This window comes from Marmota monax, unplaced genomic scaffold (assembly GCF_021218885.2).
Source record: "Marmota monax isolate L192 unplaced genomic scaffold, Marmota_monax_Labrador192_F-V1.1 WCK01_AAM20220418_F8-fsc00002, whole genome shotgun sequence".
Taxonomy (NCBI): Eukaryota; Metazoa; Chordata; class Mammalia; order Rodentia; family Sciuridae; genus Marmota; species Marmota monax.
The window spans coordinates 26806157-26828491 of NW_026693571.1; the positions used below are offsets into that span (position 1 = coordinate 26806157).

Here is a 22335-nt window from a genome sequence, read left to right on the forward strand (position 1 = left end):
TATACTCCATGTATGTATAATATGTCAAAATACACTCTACTATCAGGTACATCTAAAAAGAACAAATTTTAGAAAAAGACAAAGCTACTGATGCATGCAAAATCATAAATGAATTTAACCAATATGCGGAATGAAAAAAACATCCAAGAGGTACAAAACAAAGGTCATAGTATGAGATTTTGTTTTTATGGTATATGTACAACTAGAAGAGGCATAACTTGGAAGGGTACAAAGCAACTTTCTGGGCTAATAAAAATGTTCTATGTCTCCAAAGTGAGATGTTACACTAACTCATGGATTTTTCAAAACTGATATAAATGCACTTAAAAATGAACCCGTTTCACTATATAAGTTGTATTTTCATTTAAAATATCATCTAATGTTTTTGTTATTTTAAATTGTTGCATTTTATTAACGTAGGCTGAATTATTCACAGTTGAAAATATATACGTAGTTTAGAATTTGCTAAAAAGAAGAGGGGTTGATAGTGATAAAGTGGATAGACATATAGATGGGATAAGATCAACCATGTACTGAAAAATTTCGCAGTTGAGTCATATTCATATGGGAGTCCTTTATTCTCTCTACCTTAGTATGGATTTGAATATTTTCCGTAGTAAAAAGTTGGAAAGAGAGGAATTATCTAAGTTCATGTCTTCATTTACAAAAGGGGAAACTGGAGATAGGAAAGCATAATTTCTCAAAGCCAGGCAGTCAATCAGTTTCCAAGTCCAGCCTTCTTTCTCTGATCCCAAGGAAGCAAAATATAAACTATTGCATTACAAAGGCTACTTTTTTAAAAAAGGTATACTAAGAGTGAAGGAGTTCAAGCAATAAATCTCTTTCTTTTACAAACATATATGTATGTGTGTGTATGTACTTTTCTATATGTTTAATACATAATTATTTAATTCTTTTCCCTCCTGGTTTCAAAAGGTTGTATTTGGTCTAAGGATATCTAAAATGTCTTTACTTTACTTAAATTTTAAATAAAACTTAAACTTCATTTTACACAACATTTAGAACCTAAATGAGTATGAGAGTCAGAGAAAACATTTTTTCCTATAAAAATAAAAACAAAACAAAATTTTAAAATGCAGCAAAAACTTGTTTTTCCTCCTAGTACTGTTCAGAATCCAGGCAAAGAAAGCAAAGGCTTTCTGCTGGAGGGAGGAGCTTGGTTCTCCATTCCGGTGGGATCCGGGAACAGCTGTTCTCTACTCAGCTCTGAAAGAGGTGAAAATGTATTAACCTATGCAAAGATCGTCTTGAAGCTCGCGCTTGTATGTCTTTTTGTCTGAGTGTGTACGTGTGTGTGCTGGGGACTGGAGAGGTCAGCTCCGACTGCAACCAGAACCAGAAGTCAGAAAGGTGAGTGGTGTGCAGAATCTGCCTTTCAAAAATTGGATATGATGCTCCCGGAGGGTAAAACCACACCGGATTTATCTCCTAGACCATGTACTTGGGTCTAGAAATAATGTCCCATTTCGAAGAGAGAATGTCTTATGATCGCTTGTTTTCGACGGCTGGGGAATATTTATTTCTTGCTCTACAGATGGAAAAAAAAAAAAAAATCAGCGTCTGGCATCCGCTGATTGGTGGAAAAGAAAATGGTGATAGTGGGGTGGGAAGAGGATTTGCCCAGCCTCCTGGACCTGTAACTCTTCCGTAGTCGTCTTCTTTCCACCGCTGGACCCTTTAGGGCTCTTGCCAGATTAAGAGCAAATGAAAATCTTGGGGATGTTTGAACAAAAGCGACCCTTAAAATTGTGTCTTAGACCATATCGATCTCAATGATGCCAGGAACGTGCTCCTGATGGACTGGTTGTGAGCACCCTTGCCAAAGCCGCCTGACTCCCTCAGCTTCTTCCCAAGAGCTAGGCACTGTTTTTGGTGGTGACTCTGATGCGAGGGTCCCCAAGAGGAACCAAAGGAAAGCCCAAGACAGGGAAGCAGGTGGTGGGGAAGCGGGGGAGACTGGAGTTCAAGCGTAATTGTACCCGATAACCCCTAGAGCCCCCGTGACCCTGAACTCGAGGTGAAGCGCGGAACAGTCCACCTATGCGCCGCCCGGACCTTAAGGGGGGGCTGCAGTTGGAGGTGCAACCTGCTCCCCACCCCCATCCCCATCTCCATCCAAGAAAAGGAGCGAAGCGCACGCGGCAGCGAAAGCAGCGAGCGCGGGGAGAGGGGCGGGGAGAGGCGCTGACAAATCAGCTGTGGAGGCGGTGAGCCGCGGGGAAGGAGGAGGAAGAGGACTGGGGGAGGTAGACCGAGACCACGAGAAGGGGGCCGAAGAGAGTGGGCTAGCGACCCAGCGCGGCGACGTGGAGTGAGGTGCGTGCTGGCTTTAGAGAGCCCTCGGGGACCCAGCCCCGCCTTTTCCATCCTCTGCTCTCTCGGCCGCCTTCCCTTTCGACCCTCTGTATCTTTTTCTCTGATCCTCCTGTGTGGGGGGACGGGGAGTGGCAATTCGACGACAGGTTCGCGGGTTTGCCTCCCACGCCCCCACTCTCTAGTCCCTGTGTTGTGCTGACAGCAGCCTCCACTGAAGACCATCCTCTCTCCTGGTGCCGCCTCCGCCCTTCCTACGGGCTCCTTTTCCTCCCTCTACCTATTTAAATAACATTTGGAAATTGTTTCGATTTAAAAAGAAAAAAAATTAAAAAAAAAGAGGAGGAGGAATTGGAGTTCTGGAGACGCAGAGGGACACAGGTGAGTACCTGTAGATATAACCCCCCAGCTTTGGAAATCCTGGGGCGGCGGGGGGCGGGGGGACTGGTAGTAGGGGAGTCACCGTGGACTCCTGGGAGGTGGTTTGGTGCAGCGTTGGCGACCAGCTGCTTCGGGTCTTTGGGTACTTGTGGGTTAGTGAGCTTAAGGAAAGTAAATTGACCCGGGTTTCCTCCTGCTTCCTACACTCCCAGCTTCTCCTTCCCAGAGGTTGAGGGGTCAGGTTGCACCTCCGGAATATGCTTTTGCTTGCGGAAACGCTAGAATGATGGATGCGTGAACATTCAACTTTTATTTCTCTTATCACATCCCGCTCCCCCTCCCGCAGCCCGCTTACTCAGTTTTCTCTGGAAAGTGAGGAAGCTGCGTTTGGTAAATAATTAAATGGAAGTGCAGCGAAGACAAGTCAACAGGTGGTGAGGGGTTAACAAGTGCGAGGCTCAAGGTCAGATACCACGTTCTAGCTGAGAAGATGCTCTCTGGGTTGGCTGGCACTAGACTGGAGTCTGCCCTTAGGATGGAGAGGACCTGTTCTGAGTAGATAGCCCAGGGCGGATGGTCTGCAGGATTAAAACCAGCGCTTTTGGGTTAGCTGTTAACATAAGGTTCAGCCACATCTGGAGTGGGTAGTTAGTTCTCTTCCCTCCCTCTCCTGGATCAACCTATAAGCCCTTGCTTGGATTCATTTTAAGGATTCCCCTGACCCCAAGCCTCCAGCTCCCTTTCTTCTAAGCATGTTTCTAACTTTACTATTACCTTTTGGACCCTGGGAAGTTGAAAGAGAGGGTCTATCTTTTCAAGCAACTCCACTTCTGAAATGCAGGAAGAACAACTCAGATAATTCATCCTAATCTATGTTTAGGTGACTAGACTTTTACTAGCCAATGTGGATGGGAGATGATAATTTTTTAATACAAAAGCTAAAAAGACTGGTCTGTCCCATGGGTGAAATGGGGGTACTTTAAAGTCTCTCAGTCTTGAGGATTTCTACTGTTGTTCTTTAGTGTTTTTTTGTTTGTTTGTTTGTTTGTTTTAATCTTGGATGTTTTACTCTTGGTTGTTTTTGTCCAGATGTTCTCATTGGAAGTGTATTTTGTGTTCTCCAGGGTAGTGTGAAGGAAATCTTTAGCCATGGATGTATTCATGAAAGGACTTTCAAAGGCCAAGGAGGGAGTTGTGGCAGCTGCTGAAAAAACCAAACAGGGTGTGGCAGAAGCAGCAGGAAAGACAAAAGAGGGTGTTCTCTATGTAGGTATGTAAACCCCAAATGTCATTTCATCTCTATTCATGACTGAAGGCTCAGAATGATTGATACTCTTAATGCTGGTGCTTCTTGCTTGATTCATTTTCGCGTGATCACTTCTCAAAAGGATGGTATGAGTCATAGCTGTCCATAGGTAGGTGAATGCAAATGTGTGTGTTTTAGCAAATCGTAAAAGATAAGGCTAATGTTTTGTATTTCCAGAATCATTTTTCTAGAAAACTAGGATTTTTATTTCTTCCTAAATGAAGATGAGCAATTAAGGTAGAGGATGAGCATATGGGGTGGTATAGAAGGCATGGATGCTACTTCTAGGTTTATGGAATTAAAGAAAGCATGGTGTCAATCCACGGTAAGGGAGCAAACATTTATAGCCTGAAACCATTTTATGAATGCTTCTCATCAAAGTTTATAGCAGATCACTTTTACTTATTCTTCAAAGACTCTTTTTTTAATTGACTGAAACTCTCCACAAATTTTTTCTTAAAATATACTTTCTTTACCTTAAGATATTTTCAGAAAATCTTAAAATGAGTGTGAACAAGAGGGAAAAGATTGATAAGTTAATTTCAGCTTATTTTTTGTGAAGTGTGATTATGTATTTTAAATGAAATTTGAAGTACAGAATTAGTGACATCCAGGTAATTGCTATCTTTCTCTCTATCCTCAGTTTTTAGATGTTTTGCAATTTCAGGCTTGCAACTATTCTTTAATATCAATTACTCAGTAACTTTGTTCTCTAATGTTATTTTTTTAGAATGCTAAGACTTACTCCCTTAGTTTGTAATAAACACAGAAACTATTGCATATTGATGTAATGTATTGCTCTTTTTCAGATAATGAATAGATCTTGTCATTTAGAACACTTATGTGTTTTCATTATTAACTATGAGTTCGGGAAAATAAAATGTTTTTATTTTTCAGAGATTAATTCTCTTATTTGCTGTTAAGTGATTGTATAATATTGTAATATGTTAATGTGTCAAATATTCTACTAATGTTCAATGCTATTGTAATATCTAACACATAGTATATCTTACAAATTATTTATTGGTTATGTTCTGAAATCCAATTAAAAGTTGAACATGTATATAGGACTTAGGATGAAAAATGACCAACTGAAGACATGAGAACATGGTCCAGGTTTTGGTGAATATTTCTGGTAAAAGATCATATAGTAATTATTTTGGCCTTAAGATCCCAGTCTCAACTACTCAACTTTGCTATTGAAGTGAAAGCAACCATAGATGATAATTAAGTATGTCTGTGTTTCAAAAAAAAACTTTACCTAAGAGGATAGTAGACTGAAATTGACCATAGGCCCATAGTTGGACTACTCATAAAGTGGAGAGAACACAGACTTGATGTTATCTGTGTAAGTTTTATATCACTTCTTACCTTTAGTGTCTTAGTGAAGGTACTTAATTTTTCTGAGTATTACTTCCCTCATTTGTAAAAATATGATCTAGAAAAACACAACTACCTTGTGGAATCTTTGTGAGAATGGCATAATAAAACAGAACATATGAGTAATTGAGCACATTCTCAGTTATAAGAACTATGGTTATTACAATCAGATCAATTCTCCAAGAGAGCAATTACTTTGCCAATATGATTTATTCTTATCTTTTCATCCTTTGTTACAAAAACCATTGCTAATAACAAGTTTGAAAGACTAGAAGTGATCAAAGAAAAATGTATAATTTCACTTTTGTCTGAAGAAGTTTGGAAGAAGCCTCAATAGTAATCTCATTCCTTTTTTAAAATACATATTTGAAAACTACCTTTTACATGATTGAAGAACTATCATAACAATCAGTGTTATTTTTATGTATTTTTTCCTCCATTGGTGAAATCTGTGTACAGAAATTTTCAATCAGCCTACTTCAGTTTAGTAGATACAAATCTCCTCAATCACACGACTCACAAATTGTAAACTGGGATTCAAAAATCAAAAGCAGAAAACTTTAATTATCTTTATATAATATAAAGGATTGTAAAAATAAATGCAAGAAAATGATGATCTTCACAATTCTTCTAGCTTCCTGCTCAACCAGCAATGTAGTCACCAGTGTGACTGATCTCAAATGCTCAAGTCACAGTATGCTTTCACCTCACAGGTTGAGAAAGTCAACACAGCATGTGCAAAAAATGTACAGTGGAGCTCTTGCAAATCCCAGGTGTTACTTGTGATCTTGTCTACCCTGCACCCCTGTGAGGTGGTAAGAGAGGTGAGATAGGGAAGGAGTGGGCTACCTTAGCTCAAAGAGGTCATCAGGTCTGCTAGCCCTTCAGCTTTGATATCTTGCTTCACATAGCCCCTTGGTACTTATTTTGTAGTATGTTTTATCAGTTAGAGATTGGTCATGAGTTAAGGGTTAATAATCAATGAAATTAAATTACCAATGAACAATTATGACAGCAAAGAACAGGTCATTGGCTTGGTGTGTGTGTGTGTGTGTGTGTGTGTGTGTGTGTGTGTATAAACTTCATAGGGATTCTTGTCTTTGATTCTAGGTGCATTCCACAATTTAACCAAGGGTCAAATTCTCAGGTACTGCCGAGGCAGAGAGGGAAAACCAGATCAGCCATTAAACTTTTCCACAAGTATTTATTTACTTTTTAAAATGTGGAGTGCAGGGTGTGAGGGTGAGGGATAGAGATGAGAGACATTCTTTTAAATACGAGGTGTTCTTATTGTGCATTGCCCAGTATACACAGATTACAGTTAACACAAAGTCACACCTGTCCCCTAACAGCGCAATTTAAATTTCTGTTATCACAGTGCATAAATTGAGAGTAACTGCACAAGGCATAAACTTTACTGCTAGCTCTTCAGTCCCCATATCATTACATAAATAACAGAATTGCATTATACTCAACAACTAAACTACATCACCTTTAAAGTTTGTCAGTGATTTGTCACTTTGCATTTGTCATGCTGTTCATGCAGAAACAACACCTGTAGTTGTATAGCCTCCTTGTCTTCTAGTGATCAATCCATGTGATATTTCACAGAAGTGCACAATAGGCACAGCAAAGAGGCCCACAAAGATGAAACAAATATGTGAAGTAGAAAATGCTGGAAGTAAAATTTGAATCAAACACATGTTGATTTATTGAAGAAATAGCTGATCACAGGAATATGGTTACTAGTATAGTTCAGAGACTCTAGGTATGCTGTCAAGAAGACTCTGTGAAAGTAAAGTATATCAACATTAGGGAGGAGAGGCTGGATTGGTTGGAGTGTTATCAGAGAAAGTAATGTCACAAAACACTTTAACTTTAAGAAACTATCAGGGAGATATTATCATATCAAAAGTGCAAAGGATAAGATTGTGGAAATTGATCTAAACGTAGAAAGACTATGATGGTTCTTTAAAACATAAAAAGATGGGGCTGGGGATGTGGCTCAAGAGGTAGCGCACTCACCTGGCATGCATGCGGCCCAGGTGTGGCCCAGGTGCGGCCCAGGTTCGATCCTCAGCACCTCATACAAACAAAGATGTTGTATCTGCCGAAAACTAAAAAATAAATATTAAAAAATTCTCTCTCTCTCTCTCTCTTTAAAAAAAAAAACATAAAAAGGTGCCCAAATAGAAAGTTATGCAATGATAAAGCAAACACTGTTTTAAACTTATTTTTTAAAAAAACTGGGGATTGAACCTGGGGGTATTTTATCACTGAATTACATCTCTGGCCTTTTTTATTTTTTATTTATGAGACAGGGTCTTGCTAAGTTATTTAAGGCCTCACTAAATTGCTGAGGCTGGTCTCAAACTTGTGATCCTTCTGCCCCAGCCTCTGTAGTTGCTGGGATTATAGGAATGTGCCAACATGCCCAACTTAAACTACTTTTGATAAAATTTTTATGAAGCAATAAAACACTTTCATTGTTAATATTTTGAATTATAGTATACTAAATAAATAGCATTTTAAGAGTAAGTTAAATTGATTTTAACATTTTCATTTCTTTATGTATTTATAAATAAGATTGAATTATCTTATTTCAACAATAAAGGTCATAAGACAATCAGGTTTTTCTACTGACTACTTGTAATTTTCCACTCATTAATTATTAAGATAACTTACACAGCTTTGGCTCAGTGCATCTCACAATGTCACAATACCATTTAAAAATGAACCTTGTCTGGAATGTTGTATTATATATAATGCTATAATATATACTTTGACATATTTAACAACCATACATCTTCATTTTTATGACATTTACAAGTTGGTGCTTTGTCCTCTGCTTTAAACTGCAAATCCCTTTGCAAACATTATTTATGAAGAATAATAGTTATCACTTACTAAGTATTTGCTATATACTAAACATGCCTTAAGAACTTCATATGAATTATTTCCTTTTATCATCATGTAGACCAGTAATGTGTATTTGCCTATTTTGAGGTGATATGAATATTCAAACCCAGACATTCTGAATCCAAAGACTACATGCTTAACTATAAAGCTTTAGTTTATGTTTTATTTGTGTTGGAGAGGGGTCTTTACATTGATATTGAAAATTCTTATGTATACTTATTTTATTAAATCTGGAAAGTTCCATTGGCTATTTTTATAAAATAGCCAAGGTTCAATAGGTTCAGATATGATGCATGCACAGTTCACTTAATGCCATTTTTATATGTTCAAACATATTCAATAAATATTTTCAGTATGATCTTATGTATTTATTTAGATCATCTTATCAATCATTATTAGATCATGAAAATCTTCTAAATTTTAAATAAATTTGGATCTAGAAACAACCTCAGATAAACATTTTTCAAAGTTTGATTCATGAATTATGAGCAAGAGATAATGATGATTATTAAAAATTTAAATATCTGTACAATGTATTTTCTTACCATTTGGACTCTGACTTGATGGTTAGCATTTTAAAACCAGCACAACCACTAAGTAATCATATTCTGTCCCCATGGTTTTAAAAACCTTTTTATTTTGAGAGTAGTTGATTAATTTATTTATTAAATTTGCTGAAAAGGAAACTGAGGCTCCCTTACAATTTTCTGGTTTGTTTTAAAAAGCATTGCTAGTTATTTCTTGTATGCTCAGGAAGGGTTTTACAAAATTTAGTGCATTTTTTAAATGAAGCTTAATAATTATCTTAATGTTCACATATGAGTTTAAATCCTTTTCAGCTTCTATGTCCTCATTTCCTTATTTTCTAGGTCTTGATAGAGTGACATTATTTGAGGTTTAGAATAGCTTTTAAATAAATCTCAATCTATTTGCTATTTTCTTTTAGTCCCCCCCCCAAAAAAAACCTTTTAGTCCAAAAAAAATGGTGTCAACTATACTGAAAATTCAACCTCAGAGAGGTTATGAATGAAATAATTAAGAAACATAGTTTGAATAATGCATGTAATAACTATTTGTTTGTAAATTTAGTAATGGTCAAGGTTTGAAGGAAATTCTTATCTAACATAGGAACAAAGGTTGAATGTGCTTGTAGCCTGTTAGTACGTAACACTGGGCAAAGCACTGTGGTTTTTTAATTTCCTCAGGTATGAAATGGGCAAAATACACTTCTATTACATGAATATCATAAAGATTAAATGAGATTTAATAAGCCTTTTACATAATAGCTGCTAGACAAATGTTACCACCTTCTTTTGCCTTCCATCTGTGTTTCTGGGATATCTCATCTATTGGGCTGTGCTTTTGTGGCTTCAACAGTTCTGAATCTAAAATCTTTTTCTCACTAACTCCAGTGTTATCTCACTTTTTGTCTTTCTGTATGTGGAACTGTGAAGTGGGAAGCAAGGGAATAAAAGGTCATTTCATGCCCAAGTCTTTTCTTTCATTTTTAAAATTAAGTGTATTTTATTAACTGATACAGAAAAACACAAAATTGTTTATATTAATAGAATACCATGTGATGTTTATATATATATATATATATATATATATATATATATATAATCAACTTAAATATATCCATCTCAAACATTTATTATTTCTTTATGGTGAAAACGTCCAAAAATCTCTTCCTCTGGCTTTTTGAGATATATAGCATATATAGCGCACAGTTGCTCTCTGTAATCATTGTGGAGGATGACCCCAGAACTTCCTACTGCTGTATAACTGCAACTTAGGGTCCACTGATCAACCTCTCCGTACCTCACCTCCCTCCTGTTAGCTTTGTTTTCTTCTATCTGTGGTAGTGATTACTCAATTTCCTCCAGTTTCCTTTTGTTTTTATTTTTGGTATCCTCAAAAATATCTTGACACATGGACTTCTGAAGATTGAGATTTTTAAATTTGGTTGTAATTAAAATTGGCTAACTAGTCATCTAAAGATGGTTTGAGACTTATGTTTTGAATTCATTTGTTTTATAGGTTCCAAAACCAAGGAGGGAGTGGTTCATGGTGTGACAACAGGTAAGCTCTCAGAGGCTTATATCCAGGGATAACATTCAAAATATTGGGTAACCAATAGGGCATTAGCATTGATTATTTAGAATGTAATTGTAAACAACTGCTGTGCCTATAGAGGAGCATTCTAAGGGAGTATTAGCCTAATTTAAACTTACTTATTTATGAATGTTTTAATTATATATATTCATGAAAAACAAGAAAGACATATATTTAATTGCCAAGAATTGCTAAGACTTTGCATTGACCTGCTCTGTTTAATATCTAGTCATTGGGCATTCAGGTATTCCAACCAAAAATCAGCAAACTGCTAGCATTAACAAAATGTGAAGGTTATTATTTGTCAAAATATTAACATAAAATTTTAAGTCCAATAAAATATTCTGGCCATAAATTATGCTGATTATAGTATTTCTTTTATGATTCAGAATACATTATAGAAAATGCCCTTGAGGTGATTATAAATTGTTTACTATATTTATCTCTACTTGACCCAATTGTGTCAATAATTTGAATAAGTCTATAAGAAGATTTATAATTAAAAAGTGAAAAAGAATAGTGAAAATGATGGTCATGATGAGCATCAGGAGGATGACGGTAATAATGATAGCAATAGAAAAATCAAAGGTGAATAAAAATTTAACAAATTATCCTATAGACTCACTGCCATTGTTCCATGTTGTGATGACTCCCTTTCCTGACAGGTGTGCTGAGATGAGATACCATCAGAAACATGAATCATATCACCAGAAAGCCTTAAATATAATAGTGCCTCACCAAAATAACATGTTTTGTGTCACTAAATTATAAAATGGAGATGGGGAAAATGAAACAGGAATCTTAAATCAGATGTTGGTTATGACTTCAAACACTAGAGTCAATCTCTTGGGTTCAAATTTCGGCTTATACACACCAGCTGTGTGATGTTCTGCATGATTCTTAACCTCTGTGTGATTTAATTTACTCATCCGTAAAAGAATTAAGTGAATCGATATACACAAAACATTAGAAAACTGAAAGCAAATAGTATGTACTATACAGGTATCATTTCTTTCTAGTAGACCTTTCTTAAGCAACAATTTTATAGCATGTGAATAAAAGCATCTCATATGTCTTTTTTTGGAGGGGGTGATGGGCTACTGGGGATTGAACCAAGAGGAACTTTACCACTGAGCTACAACTCCAGCCCTTTTTATTTTTTATTTTGAGACAGGATCTCAGTAAGTTGCTTAGGGTTTTTCTAAGTTGCTAAGGTTGGCCTCTAAATTTCGATCCTCCTGTTCAGCCTCTCCAGCCACTGGGATTACAGGCGTGGGCCACCACCCCCAGCTCATATGCCTTTTGAATTTATATTTTTTATAAAACTGAAACTACAAAATAAAACAGAACTCTTTATGACAACTGATTCTATTAAAAGCTAATTATGCATCTTTTGTTTACTCTGTTGTAATTCAATATATAATGCAGAAAACTAGGCAACTAAAGGCACTGCATTGATTACCTTCCTGGGGCCTTCTGTAAATATTATTAATCTTGATTTTTGTAACAACTGGATAGCAGGCAGGAGGAGGCTATACTATCTGAAGGCAGCCAACCTAGATTAATGGTGTTCCATTATGACAGTTGAGGGTGAATCATGTGGTTTAGAAAGAAGACAGCAAGTCCCAATATTTCCATCTGCTGAAAATCTCAGAAGCCTACTAATACTTACTGATTTCTAAAGGAAACTATGAAGATGAGCTACAAGGATTAACTGTTGACAAGTTTGGAAAGTTTTAGTCTTTTCCAGAATGTAATTATGAGTGAGTGTGTGTGTGTGTGTGTGTGTGTGTGTGTGTGTGTGCGAGAGAGAGAGAGAGAGAGAGAGAGAGAGAGAGAGAGAGAGAGAGAGGGAGAGAGGGAGAGAGGGAGAGAGGGAGAGACAGAGGGAGAGAGGCGCTCAACATTTTACAAAATATTCTCTGAAGTAAAATAGCCCATGAGCTTATGTTTCTATGGTTTTATAATGTTGTAAATTGTGTAATGTAATCCTTCCTTTACCATGTTAAAGAACAGGAAATGTTCTTTGGTAAAATAAATTTTCATAACATAGTTTAACCCAGGGTTTTTCAACCTTATTTGACTCTTGAAATTTTCTTTCAATAGTTATAGAGTCAAGAGAAACTAGTGTTTCACAGAAAACTATGGGAAAGGCCCTTAGGTAGCAAGGATATGGTGATTTAGGCTTGGACAATAGTATAGTCACCATACCAGTTAATGACCCTGGAAGTAGCAGAATATAAAAAATGATGTCATAATTACTCTGACTCTGAGAAGACGTTTCAAGTAAAAGTAGCTGCAATAAGTGCCACTCCTCTTCCACATCAGATAAACACACTAATTAATTTGTTATATTTACTATAAAACCCAAATTCCAGTTATGAGGATAAGTAAGTTTGTGATAATCACTTCAATGTATAAGGAGAGAACTGATTGCTTATTATACTTGGTCTAAAATGTTTATATAGGTACATCATAACTGTTAAATAAATGTTGTTCATTATTGTCTTTATTGAGGAAAGCAAGAAAATATTTTATAGTACATACATTATCCAATACTGTTAGAAGAACACTTTCCCCAAGATTTAGCTCGTGAGTTGCTTGTGCAGAAATATAGATTTCAGTCAACTTATGCCAGGGGTTTTCTATCAATAAAATCTAAAGGAAGTAAATTCTCCAAGTATATAATTTCAAGGTTAAAAAAAAAGAAAGCTTCACCTTAAATCCTGGCATTTGGGCCTCAGAAAATTATATTTAAGTTGTCAACCAAAGCATAATGTTAAAGGAATATATGAGAATGTCTTAAATTGGACTAACTGAAACACATGTCTTTTATTTAATAGTTGTAGTTGGACACAATACCTTTATTTTATTTACTTATATGTGGTGTTGAGGATCGAACCCAGGGTCTCATATGTGCTAGGCAAGCGCTCTACTGCTGAGCCACAGCCACAGCCCATGAAACACATGTCTTTGGAGAGATGCTTTAAAAATAAATTAGGATAGGCCAGGTGCAGTGCCTGTAATCCCAGTGACTTGGGAGGCTGAGACAAGAGTATCGCAAGCTTGAGTCCAGCCAGTCTCAACAGTTTAGGGAGGCCCTAATCGACTGTCTCATAATGAAAAACATAAAGAGCTAGAATGTAACTCAATGGTAAAACACTCATAGGTTCAATCCCTAGCACCGAGAAACAAAAAACACAAAAAAACCCAGAAACACACACACCTCACATATATGTAGATTTTTTTTCATGTAAGTATGGTATAAAGAAATGTTGAACACTAGATATTTTCTGAAGGTTTTGATTCTTAGCAACAGAAATTTATTACATCATAATAAAACATACCAAAACTCATTTTCAACATGATTTAATAATATTTCTCAGTAAATTGTTTTAAATTTTTTTCCCCAAATCTAGAATTTGTATGCCAATTCAAACTAGAACTTCTTATTTTATAGTTTTGTTTAATGTCAAAGATTAGATTTACCTTATTCTAAAACTTGTTTCTGTATTTCCATTTTGGAATTTTAACTTAGCTAAACAAAATGTAAATTTAATGATTGAAATTAATGTAAACATTTAATATAGACACAATATTCCTTTTAGTGCATTCCAAATTATGTGTTGACTGTCTATGAAGGGATAATATAGCAAAAATAAAGCAGGATCCTTTAATTTGAAATATCTCACAATAGGGCAGGTGAAGGGGAGCTGACTAGTGGTTAATGGATAATTATAGTGCAAGGCAGAAGGAAGTTCAGTAGCAGAGTATGTCTAAAACTTTATGAGGTCATGTGTTGAGGAAAAAAGGTACTTTTTGGGAAAAGTTTTTTTTTTTTTTTTTTTTTTTTTTTTTAAATGGAATATGACATTTGAGCTAAGTTTCAGCAAAAGCAATTGAGTCTGCTTAGTGAACAGGAATGGGATAAAGGATTCAAACTAGACGGAGCTGTATGGACAAAAAAGGGAAAGACTGGCACATTGGGAAGGAGATAAATGAATTAAAAATATTATAGTATCTATTGGATGGGAGGAAAGTAATCCTTTGTGGTCCCAATTAGAAGTTCTTTTCTTTTATCTTAAAATTAAATACCATTCATTAAATCCAAGTCTACTGATTTGCATTTCTCTGGGTTCCTTTTGTTTTGGCATCTCAGTGAGTGGAGAAACAGTCTAAAAGACTCAGGGGAAATACTAAGGTCAAGGTCAGGAGAGATCCTCTTGGAATATTCAGTCCTAGAAAAATCTATTCAGTTGTGTCTGTTATTGATATCTGAACATTCTGCCATTTGTAATGGAATTAATTTATTTGCTGTTAAAATAATAAAGCCTAGTGAAATTATAGTAACATACAAGGTTCATTTTACTGTGAAGTTTATATGTGTTAAAACAATATATTAAAGTTTATACATACGTAAAGGATTATCTACATACTGTAAAATTCATGGCTGGCAGAAAAACCGTGAGTCTGTAAAAAAAATCAAAACCTATTTTTGTCTTGCTTTAAGATTTTATGACAAGAAAATGTTCGTCTTGAGCAAAACTTTCTATTCGTGTTCTTGGAAAAGAAAAGCAGTGACAATTTAAACCATACAATTCACTATTTTTAAAGGATCAACATTCCAGGAATGTTAAAGACATGAAATTTCCAGGACAGTCTTTCACTGGCATTTGAATAGAATTTGGATTGTGGTTAGCAATGACTCTTCAAGAGGTATCAGCCATGACCTAGAAGGGAAGACAGTAGGTAATCTACAAAGTTCTAGCCTAAAAGGCAGATAGACACAGAGCAACATCAGCTGTGGACTCTTTTTGGCTTTAAGCTTTGTGATCCATGTCAGGCTTCCCCACACTGCTTGGACTAAAGAGTCCTTACAAACCACGTTGGCTTCTATGACCTCAGTAGTCCATTTCAAAACAAATTGCATTGTCCATCTTGCTTAACTATTGGCCTCTCCAGCTAATGATGTCAGCTCTGCATAGTATAATAATCGTGTGAATAACACTTAAGAGCTGATATAGTGTAATTCTTTGGGGTCACCATACTGAGGCTTATCTGGAGAAGTATAAAGCATGAAAAAATGGTCTTTTTATTTGTTTAGGAGAGTGCCTGAGGAAGAGTATCCCTCAAAAGCAAAGATTTCTTAAGTTTGGAGGGAAAACAAAGGATAAGTTTGTGAGACAAAATGAAAGACAAACATGACATACATGTAGATGAGATGCAAGACCTAAGGCTTCGACGGAGGTTTGGATGAAGAGGAGCTGTTTCATTTTTCTACTGACCTTGGAAATATTAAAAAAGCAGAATCTCTTTCTTTGGTTAGTTTTGTTTTTTTTTTTCAAAGAACCCTTTAGTTAATTGAAAAAAAAACCCCTTTTTTAAATTGGAGCTTTCTTTGTGCAATCTTATGGAAATAATATGGAAATACCATTCAGTACTTAGATATAATTCTTGAATATCTTGGAGATTTTTTGATATGAAGTTAAAATCTCTACTTACAAATCCAATCTACACTATTAACACTGCCTTTTCTTAAGTTCTTATTTTATTTTATTTTACTAAGATAAACTGAGTGACAAATAAATCTGTTATCACACTCAAAGTCTAGCTCCTAAGTTCCCATTGAACTTATGGAAAATCAATTTTATTACTAAGAACCCTTCTGTTTTCTAAAAGGATAGAAGTTGCCTTCTATTGTTGTTTATTTCTAGCATGTGTAGGTAACATGTATACTATCTTACCTGAAAGGCTTAGGACCAGTAATGTTTCAAATTTCAATTTTTCCTTTTTTGGTTCTGGAATATTTACATATAAATAAGGAGATACCTTAAGAAAGGGACTGATGGGACCCAAGTGTAAACACAATTTCTTTGTTTCATATACCTTTTATATGAATCTTGGAAATAATTTTATATGACATTTTAAATAATATTGTGTGGTTCTATGTTGGTGCCCAAAAGTTTTGAATTTTAGGAGCATTTCCAATTTTGGATCATTGGATTAGTAATGCTTCACCTGTAAGCAGTAAGTGTTATATTACTTTGGAGGTGTGGTGAAAATGAATTTGGTGTGTGAGATCAAAGAATTGGTACTGAAAATGAAATAAAGAAATACATTTCACGCTGAGACTGATTCAACTGTAACTAATCCTGTAGTATGGCTTTAGGAACACTTTCCTCAATATAAATCCAACCCAAACTGCTAATGAGTGTACTTTCATGATAATTAAATTTGAAGCACCTTTTAGCATTGTGCACAATTACAAGAAAATGCTTCAGCAAAGATTCAAAGATTGAATCTTGGTAGATTTTGTTTCTTCTGATTCCTTCATCACATCATCTAGGGCTTAGGTCAATACAGATATGTAGAAGTTCACAGTAGAAAGTATTTAAAGTCACTGTCATCCCACCATGCATTAATCTATTGTTGCTTTTGATTTGTTCAAGTGGCTGAGAAGACCAAAGAGCAAGTGACAAATGTTGGAGGGGCAGTGGTGACCGGTGTGACAGCAGTAGCCCAGAAGACGGTGGAGGGCGCAGGGAACATTGCAGCTGCCACTGGCTTTGTCAAAAAGGACCAGCTGGGCAAGGTATGGTTGCCCACATTTTATGCTATATTTATAAGGTCCTGAAATCATGGTTCATTTTCCTTAATAAGATGCTTCCTGTGAGGGATGGCTCCCTGACCCTCCCTTCATTAAAAAAAAAAAAATTACTATCTTTATATGGTTTTTGTTCTTTGCAGTAATAACCCAGAGAAATGCCTTATAAATTGTACAGTAATCACCATTGTTTCAATTTCTGGAAGAAAGTTAATGAAAAGAACAATGTAGTAAATGCCAAAAGGATCAGTGACATTTCATAAAGAACGGGTGCTTTCATGTTAACTATGAATCTTAGAATTTCTCTTTGTTGGAATAACAAATCTCTTTGTGCCTGAGCTCTCAGTTTCTAAAATGAAGATCTTTTAGTTGATTACTGTACAATGACATCATCTCCTATTAAATACCATATTTGCATATCAAATAACAGCTTTTTACAAATATATGTTGGTCTGAACAGAGAAATTTAAAATGCATACCAAACAGATCATGGTTCTGGAGTGATTCATAAATTTTCAGAAGAATTTTAACTTTGCAACCTTGATAAATTCAGGACTCCAGTAAGATTATAAAATAGGTCTTATGTCTTTCTTCTTAAATACAGAAATAATAGAGTATGAAATGTGAACCAAAGATGAAATTTTACGTATTTCATGATCACAACATCAGGATGATTTTTGCTTTTCCCCTGGTATAGTGGCTTCCTTGCTATTCCTTGAACAAATAAAGCATATCCTGGCTCTGTTTCCTTCTCTGCCTAGAAAGCTCTTCCCCAAGATTGCATACTTGGCTCACTCCCTTATCTCCTCAGGACTTTTTGAAATGACACCTTCTTGGTGAAGCCTTCGTTGACCTATTTAAAATTGGAAACCTCTCCTGTGATATTCTCCATCTTTCTACTCCGTCTCATCACCCCCCTTTTTTTGCCCAAGTGTTTATTGTCTTTTAAAATAATAATTTACTTATTTTTACATATGTTGTTTATTTCATTTCTCCTCTTGCACAAAGTAAGGATTATGAGAGTGGAATGTGTTTATTTTGTTCACTGATATTTGACAGGGGTCCAGGAGAATTTCCAGCCATGTGAGATAATTAATGAATTTTATTAAATTAAGGATAGATGAAAGGAAGAAAATATGTGAATAAGCAGAGTGACTTTCTGAATCTTTTGTAATCGTGCATTCTATAAGAACATCAGTTATTCAGCCATCCATTCAAAGGTTATAATCAAAGTGGTTTGGGGATGGATGTTTTGATAACTGTGAGAAAGAAGCTTTGTGTGGATAGACTGTTTTTTTTTTTGTGTGTGTGTGTGTGTGCGAGTATATAACTGATCCTCGTATAATCCTAAGTAGCAGGACTACCTTGGTGGCCCATTAAAATATTGATAATAAAGAGGATGGACTAGAAATTGATGATATATTTAGATTTTCCATATGTAGTTACATTGTCTGGGCAATTAATGGTAATCATGGAAAATCTGGACTGGGCTTCTAGAGAATTCCTTCAGCTAACATTTAAATGTATGCTTCACCATAGCCATGCACCTGTGTACAGAATTTTTTTTTTCCAATAATCTTATTCGTGCTAATAGTTATACTGATTCCTATTTCCCATTTGAAATTATGTTCATAGCTTTATTATATTCAGAAGTTACGAGGGACTTCAGATACTGATACAGAAGCAATTAACTTGCTTTTTGATCCAGTTTCTTTTGACAATCTAATAAAAGCTATAGAACCTCTTCTCAGAAAAATGCATGCTCACATATAAACACAGGAGGGCCTAAGGAGACATCCATTGACAGACATGATTTAGCACAATCTCCTGATTGTACAGATGAGAAAACTGAAATTCACAGAGGAGACTTAAGTATTCAAGGTCGTACAACCAGGCGGGGTGGACTGAGCGCCCAGAATGTTGATCCATCTACTTTAACACTCCCCCCACAAATCCCTCAATAGTGAACCTCCTCTGTGCCTTTATAAACTGAAATGTGGACAACCAGATTTAACTGGAGAATTTCATTGCTTCCGAATATGAAGAAATCAGGCAAACATACACCCTCTACTTTTTGACTTTATTTAAAATATATAATGCAAATTACAAATGAGGTGTGAAAGTGCTTTATCATTTTTAAAATTGCTTTTTTTCACCTTTTAAAAACACTGCTACTTATTTTAATAGTTTAAAGCAGAAATCTAAATGATATAAGAAAACCATTTGGAGATATTTGTCTAATGGGTACTACAGGTTCTAACAAGTTTCTAAAATGAAACGAAATCATAAGACCTAGAAATTGTAGCATGGCTATGGGAAAAAATACATCGGACTGGGAACTAAAATGGCTGATCTTTGTGTCCTGCTTGGTCATTAATTGACTGGATGACCTTTTGCAGATCCCTTAAAACCCTTTCTCATTTACTAGCGAATTCTACTAGAAAATTGTTAAAGCCAAATTTAGCAATAATATGCTGAGTTTCTATAATAATTCAAGGAATATTCTAATAAACACCCATAATTGTGCCAAAAATTCTAAAGAGTATAAATGAAATTATTGAGCTATTCAATAAGAAATTTGAAATAACTTAATTTTATATTTTACACTCTAATTAGAGTGATCCATGTGAATAGAAATAACTCTCTTTTTCTCACTTCCTTTTTTTCTTTTCTCCTCTCCTCTCCTCATCTCCTTGCCTTTTCTCCATCTTTCCGTTGTGGTTTGGGTATGAGGGGTCCCCCAAAGGCTCCTGGGTTAAATCAGGGATGTTCACAGGTGAAAGGATCAGATTATGACAGCTATAACCTTATCAGTCCTTCCTGAGGTGAATGGACCAACTGGGTGGTAATTATAGGCAGGTAGGGTGTGGCTATAGGAAGTAGGTCACTAGGATAATTCCTTTGGGGTTTATGTTTGTCCCTGGCACCTTGATCTCTCTCCCTCTGCTTTCTGGCTCCCATGAGCTAAATATCTTTTCTCTACCATGCCCTTCTGCATCACCTTGGGCTCAGAGTGATGGAGTTGGCCAACTCTGAAATGAACCTCTGACAGTGTGAGCTTTTCCTATTCTAAATCATTCTGGTGTGGTATTTTGGTCAGAGAAATGAAAAGCTTACAACCTCTCTTCCTCCCTCCCTCCTTTCCTTTCTTCTTTTCTTTTTTTTCATCTTCAAATACTTGTTATTTTAGAAATAATGATGGTTTGCTATATGCTAGAAATTTGAAGAAATATGAATGTGACAATGAGGACTATTAGATATCTGGATTGCAGGAGGAGATGAATGGCTGTGCCATTCTCTTGGCTATTGGTATTTCTCTCTAGGGTCAGGAATGCTGCAAAGTAGGTGATGGCATTGGTTTCCCCCTTTATGCTCTTGAAGGGTATCTGGCTTATAACTGGATGTTCGGTAAGCAAACTGTCTCCCTCTCTCCCTCCTTCCCTTTTTTTCTGTTTTATTTGAAACTAAGATGGTTAGTAGCTCATTTTTATTTTCCTCTTTTTATTTGGTGCATTTATTTCTTTGAGAAATGCTTGCTTTGATGTATTCTACCTACTTTTGATGTTAACAGAAAGATATAACCACAGCTACTTAAAGTGGTTTCTCTCCAGCTTTATTAAGGTATGATTGGTAAATAAAAATTATATGTTTACAGAATATAATATGATAGGTATTTTTTTGCTCCTTTTGTTCTGTTTTTGTTTGTGGAATTGGGGATTAAACCTAGGGTTCTTCCACTGAGCTGCATTCTGACTCCTGAGTTTGATGTATGTGTACATCCTGAATGATTCCAGGGTCAACATTATTAACATATACATTATCTCACACAACTATCATTTTCTTTTTTGTGGTGACATTTAAAACCTACCGACTTAGTACATTTCAAGTACATAATATAGTAGTATTAAATACAGTACCTCCTGCTATACATTAGATCTCAGAACTTATTTTTATTCTATTTATTTATTTTTGCTTCATTCTATCTAATTGAAATTGTATACCTTTGACCCCATTCTTTTCCATCCACCAGTCCCTGGCAACCACTGTTCTATTCTGTTTCTTTGGGTTTGACTTTTTTTAGCTTTCACATAGAAGAGAGATCATGCATCATTGGTCATTCTGTGCCTAGCTTAGTTTACTTTGCATAAAGTCCTCAAATTTATCCACATTGTGGCAAATGGAATCGTTTCTTTTTTTTTTTTTTTTTTGAACACTGAATCTGTACACACTACAGTTTCTTTATCCATTCATCTGTGGATTGACCCTTGGGTTTGTTGTATACCTTGACTATAGAAAATAATACCACAGTTCATGTGGGAGTGCAGATAGATTTTCAAGATCTATGTACCTAGAACTATGATTACTGCATGATGTGATAGTTCTGTTTTTAATTTTCTTAGGATCTTCCATACTCTTTTCCATAATGGCTGTACCTTTCTACATTTTCAACAACAGTTTAAAAGTGTTTCCTTTTCTCCACATTCTTGCCATCCTTTTGTCTGTTTTATAAAAGTATTCTAAAAGGTATGAGGTGATAAATCATTTGAATTGCATTTCCCACATGATTAGTGATGTTAAGCATATTTTCATATGCCTACCGGCCATCTTTATTTCTTCTTTTGAGAAATGTCTATTCAGATTATTTGCTCATTTTATAAATCAGGTTATTTATTTTCTTGCTACTGAGTTGCTTGAGTTCCTTCTATATTTTGATTTCCTTCTGTATTAATCCTATCTGATATATGGTTTACAAACATTTTCTCCTATTGCGTGGGTTGTGTCTTCATTCTGGTGATCATTTTCTTTGCTGTGCAGAAGCTTTTATGATTGATACTATTCTATTTACTTAGTTTTGCTTTGTTGTCTGTGTTTTGGGGGTCATAACTCCCCAAATTATTGCTCAAATCAATCTTGGAAAATTCTGCTTTATTTTCTTCTAGTTAGTTTTATAGTTTGTTGTATCGTGTTTATGTAAGTTTTTAATCCATTTGAATTGATATTTGTTTATGGTATGCAATAAGAGTACATTTTTAAAAGAAATTTTCATGTGGATATCCAGGTTTCTCAATACCATATACTGAAGAGACTCCCTCTTTACCATTGCATGTTCTTGGCATCTTTGTTGAAAATCAATAGATTGCAAATGTGTGGACTTATTTATGGGTTCTCTTTTCATTTCCATTGCTGTTTATGCTGTTTTTTGATAGTGCACTGATATTTTGACTACTATAGCTTTATATTATTTTTTAAAATCAGCTACAAAGATATCATATGCCTGTGCCATTACTTGTGGCTC

At 35.5% G+C, this 22335-nt stretch overlaps 1 protein-coding gene across 4 annotated transcripts in view; it reads left to right on the forward strand.

Moving 5' to 3' along the window:
- Nucleotides 1-1134: 1134 nt before the first annotated feature.
- Nucleotides 1135-22335, forward strand: part of Snca (synuclein alpha) — a 96176-nt gene continuing 74975 nt past the window's right edge. Inside the window, exons 1-4 of one of the 4 annotated variants that reach the window (XM_058583854.1) lie at nt 1135-1236; nt 3840-3985; nt 10361-10402; nt 16885-17027. In XM_058583854.1, coding sequence (XP_058439837.1) covers nt 3865-3985; nt 10361-10402; nt 16885-17027 — 306 coding nt within the window. In that variant the 5' untranslated portion in view covers nt 1135-1236; nt 3840-3864. Of the gene's footprint in view, nt 1372-2190; nt 2338-2445; nt 2716-3839; nt 3986-10360; nt 10403-16884; nt 17028-22335 lie in introns of those variants that run through there. The other 3 variants (XM_046459016.2, XM_046459013.2, XM_046459015.2) reach the window with 3 other exon arrangements.